The 11,437-nt window shown below is 33.9% G+C and overlaps 1 protein-coding gene across 1 annotated transcript; it reads left to right on the top strand.

The window, feature by feature from the left end:
• The first annotated feature begins 2,468 nt into the window (after window positions 1-2,468).
• Window positions 2,469-11,437, top strand: LOC120328763 (uncharacterized). The gene is made up of 5 exons (XM_039395297.2): window positions 2,469-2,793; window positions 3,653-3,991; window positions 5,355-5,419; window positions 6,950-7,202; window positions 7,688-11,437. The coding sequence occupies exons 1-5, from the start codon at window positions 2,748-2,750 to the stop codon at window positions 7,828-7,830; spliced, it is 846 nt and encodes a 281-aa protein (XP_039251231.2). The 5' UTR covers window positions 2,469-2,747; the 3' UTR covers window positions 7,831-11,437.

The following is an 11,437-nucleotide window of genomic DNA, read 5'->3' as shown; positions in this document are numbered from 1 at the left end:
CAAATACTATTACATTTCGTGTAAGTGCCCGATTTGTTGCCAGCGCCCCCCAATTGCCCTATCTGATAGTCAGCGCACCCCAATCGCCCAATTCGCAGTCAGCGCCCCCACAGTTATCGCAAACGCCCACAAGGGGGCGTTTTCGCCCACCGCTGGGCTAGTGGATAAAGCGCTTGATGTAACTATGTTGTCATCGCAGGTTGAAGGTCTCGAGATCTAACTTCAATCTGGGCATAATTAGTTGGAAGGGGAGTGCTGAGCCGTAAATAGTCTAATGGGTGCTCCAGAAGTATGCGCACTAAGATGTCGCACAACCTGAATCCTAACCGGTACACACATACTATGTTTAGCAGATTACCTAAATCTTTGTTTGAAGTAAAATACTTTTTTCTAACGTGTCTATAAAAACAAAATGCTATTTTATTCGTGAATAACTACATAATTCCATATACCCTACAAAAAATGTGAAAAATATTTGATTCGTGCGACATACTGTAGCGCAATTATGGATCAATGTGTTGCCAAAGGTTTTTCAAATTCCATAGTGGTTCGTTGAGAGAAGAATACCCTTAATCACAGAAAACTGTATAAACTATCTAGGCTTCAGCTGCTCACAGGACAACCCTAACCCTAACCCTAATTTGTCTTTTGTCTCCTATCTGGAGAACCACACATAATGGAATATGGATCTTATTTTTTGTCTCCCTATATCAGCCCCGATACAACATGTTTCGACTGATATGAGCTATTTTCCCTGAAATAAACAAAATGAAATTTATGCCACGAGAGTGAACCAGATTAGAAGATCCGTGTTAAAATCCGGTACTTATTTGAACATGGAGTATTATTTGGAATTAAAGTTCGATTGCAGATCGAATTTACCTTCAGTGTGACAACATCGAAGCACAATGACTTAAAACCGGTTGGTCAACATGTCCTTTGGCCGCATTGAGTGCAGATTATAATGTTCGCTATTTAAAACAGTCTTGTTGTATAATGAAATTAAATGATTAAACAATCTGCAATCATCGGAATATGATGGTATTCCTTGATGAACATTTGGTTATCCAGGATAGTTTTTCTACTTTTTATCCGGGATAGTTTTGCTACATTTACACATCTACACGGCGGGAAACTTGAAATAAATACAGAAACCACTGGTATGTTACCCTATGCCAAGAGCGTGCAGTTGTTGACTTGCGAATCTGGCCACAGAAGATAGCTGAGCGCCGCACTGTTTAATGAGCGCTTTTTGCATTTTAAAATCGCTATAAAATCAACAGGTATCAGTCAAATAAACAAAACAACGTAGTTGTATTCAATGTAAAAGGCAAGCACACGTAATTTTCATATTTTGTTAGTGAGTTAAATTGTAATACTTCCACAATTTTCGTTTGAATCAGGAGTCATATTGATTGTTGGGATAAGGATTCTCATTAAATCTGGCAAATTGACGTATGTCAATAGGCATTCATATTTTTTTTAATAAATATTGTACACAAATGCATGTTGTTGCACAAATATACGTTACAGATGTGCGGCCCACGGAGCAGACAACCACCCTCCACTATGCCTTGAGCAGAAACGTATAAAAATAAAGCGACAACCTCCATTTAGCTGAAATCAAATTCATAGTTTTATTACTTTTATTACTTGGTACCGATAAAGTCGTAAATTCCTGATGATGGTTCCGCAACGTCTATCTATTTATAAACTCCGGGAAGGGCGTTTTATTTGATTCTAATGTTTAATCGTGTCACGAAAATGCCATCTAACGGCATATTTGACGGACATTCAATAAATCAAATCTCCACCGCCTATACGCAATACTTAGACTTCACACCATGTATTTAGGCGCGAGTATACTATAATTACAATTTCGTATTTCCCGAACCCATAATTCAGAATCAGTATTGACAATAGACCTACACCTGAATCACATATGAAGATTTAATTGCTAGGTATGCACTTGTTATACGCTAGACAGTGTTCAGGTAATATTTTCTTATTCCCGTGAGTAACATTTTCAAAGAAAGTTAAGTTCTGAGGAAAATGAAGATGTTTTAAAGGAAAAATCAAAATCAGCGAATTTGTGCGTGTACAACTATACTGAAATATTATATAATATAATGATATAAAAAGAACAGCGATAATAATTAACCACTGACTGTCGATAAGGACCTTTAGGGGAATATTAGACTTGATTAGCTAACACTATTGTTATACCTCAATGATTTCCGAAATATTGACGGTACACTTTTCTCAGTATTTGCCTCTCACGGTAATATTAGACTTTTAATCAAGCGTTTATGGGATTATAAATTGAACATATTAAGTATTGGTATTCTGTATAGATAGCAGGTATAAGTTGTAAGAAAACAAAGGAGCCGAAAATGACTGAAAATTACCGAACCTGAATATTTTCTTATTTTGGTGTACAGAAAAATGTAATGGCTTCTTATTAAAAAATTTTGTACAATTTTCCAATTTTGAGCAGTCAAATTTTTTTGATTGAAAAGTAAAAACTTCCCCAGGAATTTCGTTCCACATTTGATATATTCTAAATCGGACTAGTTTGAAGCCTACCTTCAAATAAAGATTTGCCATGCACTAGTTATAGCTGCAATAGTTTATTGCTGCTATACAATTATTTTTGCTAACAATGCGTATCGGTATACCTCAGGTAGAATATTTGTTTACAACAAATAAATCGTAAATTTAAGTAAGAGTGAGTGACTGACACCGCAATGCTAGCACGACGATTAACAGAGACAGGAGATTTGGAAAAAGTTGGTGAGCGGATTTATGATTTTGATATATATCGTAGGACTGAGAAAATGTTTCGCCATGTAAAATAATTTTTTTTTCAAATTGAAGGATTGGTTTTTTGGAAGTTTGGTAAAATCAAGGTATCAAATATACATGAAAATATGTATGAAAGCTGACATCATGAAATTTTACACCATTTTCCATTGTTTTTATTTGTATACTATTGAATAAATTACTTCGCATTCACGCTCGACATTGAATAGTGGATAAATTAATTTTTCAAAATAATTTAAGTGACTTGCCTACCATCTTTGTATAATCAAAATAAAACAAGATGATAAATATTAATCAGATCTATAGTAAGCAACCTTCAACATTCCCACCCGGATATCGGGTGTAGGTGGTGGGAAGTAAATGCGTCGCTGGGGAACATGAACATAAATAATTCGTTTGATAGATCCGTAGTTCTTTTGTACAAAATATCAGTGTTCCAAAAAGCGAAACAGCCTGATAAAATTGGCAAATGTATATCCTAACCAGCAGGTTTGAAATAAAATTAGGCCAGTGTGTTAAATTTTTATTCTACTCGAAACGCCTGTTAATTTCTAGCGCGAAAGGAGAGAAACATGAAAATGAGCCATTTCACCCATATACAGAGAGAAAACGTGTTATCAACAGGTGTAATGAATTGTGTAATAAATATACTCTTTACTCTTTTTGCAAATTTACCAAAATGTGTGAAGAAGTGTTCTAGGACAGTATAATCCCTAGATAGTTTATTGTAGCTTTGGCTTGGATTTTGATTGTGTTTAGTGAATCCTAAAAATTATCAGAAAATTTTGTATCAAGTTTTATCTCATAGCCTAATGTTTTTTTCATTCAGGCAAAAACACAATTCACTACGGAGAGATGTCGCAAAGACGAAATAATCATAAGAGTGATTTGGTGCCTCCACCATCTTTGCTACCTAATTATCCAGCCCCTATACCACCCACCGAGGAAACTTTTTTTCCTCCACCACCGCCACCAATAACAAACAATGAACTGAGAGAAAATTCGCCCCAGGATACAAAGAAAAAGATACCTACTAGCCGCGTGATGCCTGTGCAAACAATCGATTCCAAACCACCACAGCTCAAACTCTACGCAGATACAGATATCAGATCTCTGGATAAAAACCCAATTCATGATGACATTATGAAAGAGGCGGAAAAATTCAAAGGTAACAATTTAATATGTTAACAATCTTACAAGTACTACTAAACTTAACGGTGATTTTAGTTTGTAATTTGTACATTTAAAGCAGATAGCAACATATTGCTTTGAAATCTGGAATAATTATGGGGTAGTTGGCGATAGGGTAGCGATCATAGCAATATATTGATTATACTCGTCGCCAGGATTATGTTGTAAAATTTATGTCGTTTTATGATCAGATATAATATTCGAATAAAGTCCATTTCAACAATTGAATTGCAAAAATATGGCTGAAAACGATGATGTAGCGGTTCACTTTGTTCTTCAAAAATCATACAACATATTATGATAAATATGTGAATTTACTAGAAGTCTTTATAATGGAATTGTTAGTATTACAACTTCTTATCATGTTTATCAGATGTAAAATTATGCATCGCAACTTTTTTAGAATTCTATTTCTCCACAGAATTTCTTTCTGTTTTATTTCAGATAATTTACTTATTTTCGATGATTCATTCTCTCGAAAAATCACTGTTTTCAATCTTAAAATGGGAAAAGGTAAAAATATAAGTATCCATTTGAACCAATAAATATATAGACCTTAGCTATTAGAGAACAGAAAGCATTACAGGTCTTACAGGTCTATAAAACAATGCCAATATAAGAAAAAACAAAAACTAAAAAGGCACACCTTTCATTTATTTAAAAAAAAAAGAACAAATTCTCCAGAGGAATAACCGGGACGTTGTCATAGAAATAGTAATAGTCGATCAAAGAGGCTCATCAGATTAGTCAAATTTGTCTGTCAAATCTGCAAAGATACACTGGACGCAAAGAATAATGACCAAAAGATTATACTGTCTATTGTGCTATTACTGTCTACATCTACACGAAATCCGGAGAATAAAACAAAGATTTCACATGCAAAACATCTCTCTAACCCAATCATCTTTTACAACCTCGGAATTTGTATTTGAAGGCTATTTATTACATGGATTCCCTTATAATAACAATTGAGCCCAATCGAAAATATTAGATATCTTTATGTTCACAACAACAACAACATATATAGGATATATATATGACAAAACTCTCTTTAATAGCTACGTTAGGCGTTTTTTCTAATCCATACAATACACGGAATATAGAAGGATATGACTATTAGCTTAAAAATAGTTAAAAAGTTAGACTATTTTCTTATAAAAACTCACGTTAATGGATGAGATTTTGTTATTCTCGTTTGTTTGACTCGGCGCATATGTATCTTAGCTAAGTAATGAACAGAAATTTGCAGACCTTGCAGCTTGATTAATTTATACCCCAATGCTCAAGTTTATTTCTATAAGTTACAGGGAGAATACTCATATTCTTTGTTCTTTTCACAGATAGGAGAGGAGAATTGTTCGTTATGGATGACGACTCAAATTCCACGCAGATAGGAGAACAAGTGGTAAATATGAAAATAAAACTTCAAAATATTTTTGGCCTGAGGTTCTTAGTTAAGCTCTGAAATAAAGGTGCTCCTTATAAACATAAATTTCGCAAACAGAAGTCAAAAAAGTATGGGGTTTCGAATATTATAGCTTCCAAATCAGCACCTCGCATGGTTTTCATGAAAATATACCTATGTTACTATGTATATCTAAGAGTGATTCATATATTTAAGATTCGTAGTCTATGGCTAAGCAAACATTACATCCTCGCCGTGCACACAATTCGAGGGGAAATAAGCGTAAAATCAATGATTTGTGTACAAAAAAAACTAATACAGATTAAGTGATTTAAGAGTCTTGCTGCAGACTGTACAACAAATATATTTCTGTGACGTTTCGTATGTTTAAAATCAGACCTGTCGGGGTTAGGTATATCCGTTTTGCTACAGCATACTAATATTATATGCGTATACGCATCCACCACCAGAAAAGTGTAAATTTATAAGTAATCGTCTTCACAGAAGTCAACCGGAAGCACAAGTAAAAGCCGATAGAGAGTCGGGAGCGTAAAAGGTTGCTAAACATCTGTTCTATATATACAAACCATTCTGAAAAATTAAATACATTAATTATAGAGCAGCATCAGCATTGTAAAAAATAAAGTAAATGATTTAGAGGGAAATATACATGTATATATAAGGTCAATATTACGAATAAACACTATATCAAACCAATACTACAATATACAAAGATCAGTTTATATGTTTATTTCTCGGGTTTCTCGAAAAAATCAATTTGAGTTGAAATTAGCAATGGCTGTTTAATACTCCTTATTTTCAGATTACTATATTTAAAAAACCAACTAATTGGGTATAATATTGTAACTGGTGGATGGTACCATGCAAAGCATTAAAAAACATATCGCCTAATACTTCACCATTATAATAATCTATTTCAAATGTAAAGGAAAGTGAGTGTGCAATAAAGCAAAGGCAAATAGACTTTTTATATTGGAAGTGAAATTTCATGTAAAAGTGAGACTGACCGTGATTATGAATCTACTGTACATGTATATTTTATATGATTGTTGATTAAGTCATGAGAACGTATGCAATACACTATCCCATCCATTACTTGTCTTTCGAGAAGACGAGATCAACCTGAATAAAACGTTGCTTCAAAATATCAATTGGAAGAACATAAACAACGACAACAGGTTCTTCTGAGTTGTGTGAGACGAAACATTTTCAAAATATTAATATAAAATTCCTGAGCTTTCTTGAGTATTAGCTTGGGCCAAAGACATATTCAATTGTCATTCAATCCATGTAGAATTAACTTGCGGGCTGGATATCGGAGGCAAATTCTATTCAATTTTACAAGTCGAATTCTGTTTTTTGCCCCACTTTGAGCTTGTAAATCGTAAATCGAATCATAAGTATAAAAAAAGAAGAGATATAATCCCAAAACCCTTAAAACAAAGAAAGTACACTGATCCTAATTTTATTTTTAAGATAATAATGAATAATTTCGCACTTTTCTTTCAGTATGATTACCAGAAGGTTTCAAGTAACCTGAAACCGAGCCACAGCTTTCATCATCCCGTCTATGACCCTGCAGAAATGAGAAGAAAGAAGAAACATTCTCTTGTAGTAAACAGTGATTTATCCTGGAGCAAACCGAAGCCAGTGGAGAAACGAAATTCATATGTGATCAAGCCCGTTGCAAAAGCTCCGCTTGTGACATCGAGAAACGCACCGATGAAGGAGAAAATACAACAAGATAATAACGGCTATTCAAGTAAGCTGGAAACTTGGATTTTTTTAATGAAATTAAAAAATTAAAATTAATGAATCGGAATAGGCTAGGCTAAGGGCTAAATGTCTATATTCTTGACTATCATGAGTGGAAGCGGTATATTGATGATTTGAAATAGAATGCGTTATTATTATTATACAGTAATCCAATATTTTCCTGCAACTGAAGCACAATTACGTGACATTATTATGCCATTAGGACGATTAGGTCCAGAGCCACTTGGACGTGTGTCATTACATACTTTTAAAACTAGAACTAGTTCTCTAATTCCCATTTGGTATATACGTTTGAAAAGCACGGAAAAGCATAAATCCGTTTACAGTTTGAGATGGGTAATAATATGCCAAATTAAAAACATCTTATAGAGCATAGAATCGCTGCTGCCAGTGCTTATATATTCCTATGGTTTCACACACACATTACATATATAGAGATAAAGGGATGCAATTGTATTTTTTTTCTTCTAGGAATAGAAGATATTCCGGCTCCAGATAAACTGCTCCATTTGATCGCAACTGAAGATGAGCAAGGAAACATAATTCCTGAATGGAAGCGAAAACTCATGGCTCAAAATTATCGAACCAAACTATGTAAAAAGTTTGTTTCGTGAAACAAGGCAAAATGCTACATTTATACTCCTATCTCAAAGCTTCAAAACTTTGCATTCATTCCAATTTAGTTTGTGCAAGAAGACTTAGAAATAGAATAACGACACAGACATAATAAAGCAGAATTAAACCTTTCTACCTTCAAGCTCTTGTTAAATCTAAATATCAATCGTACCACGTTCATCACTTCCAACAACATTGCAACGTGGTTTATTTTCTATTTAAAAAAAAAGTCCGGTCGATGATGTAGTCCGATTATCGCTCGCGAAAAAGTTGCTCCGTCTGTCCTGAAAAACAGAAAATTGGTCAAACAGCTATTTATTTTCACGAAGAATAAATTTCACAACGTTTTTTGAAGAAATAACATGTTATATTATCCAGAATATTACATAAATCGAATATAACCTAAAAGCTATCAACCTGGAACCTAAATCTAAAATAAATAAAAACGTATCGAAAAAGAAATGAGTGAGCACGCATTTTATTTGTGATCTCGTCTGACCTTCATTTCCTAATTTTCTGCTTTTCTAGTAATCACCATGTAGAAACAAAAGTTTGCTTTTTTTTGCTGCCACCCTATCTATGTTGTTTGACGAAATTGGCGCAACGTAGTTGAAGATGAGAAAAGTTTGTCTTCTTTTCGGTCTAATGTAGATAGTATTGTGCTATTTGTCTCAAACTTTAACTATTAGCTATTTATGAACTATCTAACAAACTATGTTAGACAAACTTTCAACTGCATTCATTTATAGGTAGTTAGCACAGTAGACTTTCTTATTTACCATTTTTCTGGTACGTAACCTTGTTTCAAATAGCTGATGTTGTGAAAATTTTTTTTAAATATACATTAAACTGTTGTATTAGATATGAAGTCGTCTTAAATGTTCCTCAAAAATCTCTATCATGCTTGAATGATAGACATGGTACGTGTTCCGTATTTGCCGTATTCGAAAAATCCGACTAATAGGATCTGTCAAAGGTCAAAGGACCGTCAATAGGTCAAAGGACTTGAGTTCGTTACGCCACAATAAAAAAGTAAGAACACGTTTCCAACTGCGTTTCATCAACGCGATCTTGCTAAATAAGACTTATCTCGAATTTTCATGACAGACGGTGCAGAAAGGATGCTGTAGAACTAATTTAGGAGACGTATTTTCAGATTTTTTTCTTTTGTTTATTGACCAAAATACAGAAACGAATATCCGACGACTTTCGCTGTGGTTGTAAGCTTGCTTTGCTTCGTTGTAAGATTGTCCTGTGGTATCGGTCGTCAAAATCATGAAATTCTAGCACACCAATCTGAAAAAACACTCGAACACACGTTCTCGCAATGCAGAGAATTTTAGTCCTGGATTACTAATGTCATATATATATTTAGATTTTCACAGATCTCATATAATTTCAACTAGATATCGTTTATGATGAGCTCTATAAAGGTGAAAGAAGGTATGTTACGAGCCAATTGGTACATCACATAAAATAGACTCAAATTTTCAAAAGTCGTCTCTGCCGAATTCGAACGCAAATTAGTATGACCCGTTGATGACGTAGTACGGTGAACTCATAGGCGTAATTTTGCATTATAGCTTAAAGGCATTTAGTGCGCTTCTTGGTCTTATTTTGAATATCTCACTAGTTCCATTGGACGTGGTATTTGAAAAACGATGCAGTAGGTTTGAACTTATTCATTATATTCAAATATTATTAGTGCATTATTAGAAATGGCTTAGCAAACTGGGGTTAAAATATACCTGATTCCTCTGCTGAACTATTAGACTGCTGTAACATAATTTTTAAGTGAAATAACGCATACTAGACTGTTTCTTTTGACTCAAATCTAATATTTAAATCTATCTTAAATTTAAACTTTGTAGAGTTTGTCCGCTTTTCTGATTCCATAATCAATCCTTTTGTTACTTTATCAGTATGTAGACCAGGTCTGCCCAACCTTTTTTGTGTCGCGGGCCACTTGCGTATGACGAAATTCATCGCGGCCGCAAACGATTTTAACAAACCTATATGCCAAGTTTCTATGGCCTAAGTTTCTGTTATACGCAAATTTAGATGGATCGTATATCTGAAAATTCGTGACAATTTTGATGAAATTTTCAACAGAACACCTGCACTGCGATTAAGATATGGTACGCCCTGGCATGATTAGATAAGGAATCAGTCACCGGCTTTTGGAAATAATTTAATTTCGATTGGAGATTAATTTAAACTTCGTTCAGAGTGAAATATTTCGCGTTTATTTGAAAATAACTATTACTGAATAAGTTCATCAAGGCCACGTTAATTGACAATCATGTTTTCCATCATAAAATATATACGAGTATATATTTAATTTATTTTATTCCCGTTTACCAGGCTTCCACACTCGAGTGGCGGTAAACGAAATGAGGGGGAACATAATGTGATAGAACATATACGTTACAGCGTCGACCAATTATCGCTCGTCAGCACCGCGTTCATTATATTATGCACATTTGAAATTTCTGAATGACGAAATTAAACGTAGTCCAAGATAATAATGAAGTCCCGAGTTCGCCAATAAGTAAATAAGTCAGAGATGGCAATTATTGATCTGTGTGTAAACAAGTTCTTTATGCATTTCCCCAAATCACAAATTATCGTAAAAAATTGTATATACTAATATTTTGGAGAGCTCGGTTTTCGTCGCTGTATTTACGTTTTTTTTTTGCTCTTTTTTGCTTTTGAATATCTCCATTACATGCTGAAAATATTAAATAAGCCGAGGAACTTCTGTTGACTCATCAATCGTAAGAAGTTTAAGTAATTGTTTGGAACATTCAGCTAGTCTGCTCATGAAATAAAAACTTGAAGCTTTTCAAGAAAGTAAAATTCCTTCGATGCATGGGTGCCGAGATAGCCACCTAGTAGGTACATGACGCAGAATTTCATGAAATTCCGTCTCTATAAATATATATTTATGAAATTCTTTAAGAGTTTCTCGTCTTTTTTCTGACATGAAATTTTCAGGAAAATATTTTTAATGTCCACATTCAAATTTCCTAAAGAGAATTTCAATGTATTGTGTACAATGTGTACTGCAGTTAGCCTTAATAATAACATCATTTAGTGTCCGAACATAAGTATAAAGAGAATGTTTTCTCCAAAGTTGCAATTTGCGTTATCTGCACTTGAAAAAGAAACTCGCAAATTGTCCATAGTGTTTTTCAAACAAATAAACAATTTCCGGTCTCGACAACTACCACAAGAAAAGAATTTAGAAGCTTTAAAAGAACTTCAATGCCTTTCAAAAAATCATTGTAAAAGCACTCCGACTATCAAGAGCTGAACCTAGAACACTTCGAAAAATGTTCTAGTGAATCTTATTGTGAGATCAAGAAGACTGCGGAACAATTATTTCATGCCGAGAACCGATCGTATTTTTTCGTCGCAATCTGTTCTTAAATATAAATAATTGTTTACTCATTGTTCGGTCACAATTATTTTCAAACAAATTTATTTATCGTTGTATTCAAACCACACGATTGTTCTTTTCTTGTCATTGTTGTAAACTGCTTGTCTGAGGAAGTCTGATTTTGGTCAGACGAAACGTTGCAGAAATATATTTGTGTTAGTGTG

Source organism: Styela clava, chromosome 7, assembly GCF_964204865.1.
Source record: "Styela clava chromosome 7, kaStyClav1.hap1.2, whole genome shotgun sequence".
Taxonomy (NCBI): domain Eukaryota; kingdom Metazoa; phylum Chordata; class Ascidiacea; order Stolidobranchia; family Styelidae; genus Styela; species Styela clava.
The sequence above is the reverse complement of the archived record's forward strand: the minus strand, read 5'-3'. Positions and strand labels throughout refer to the sequence as shown.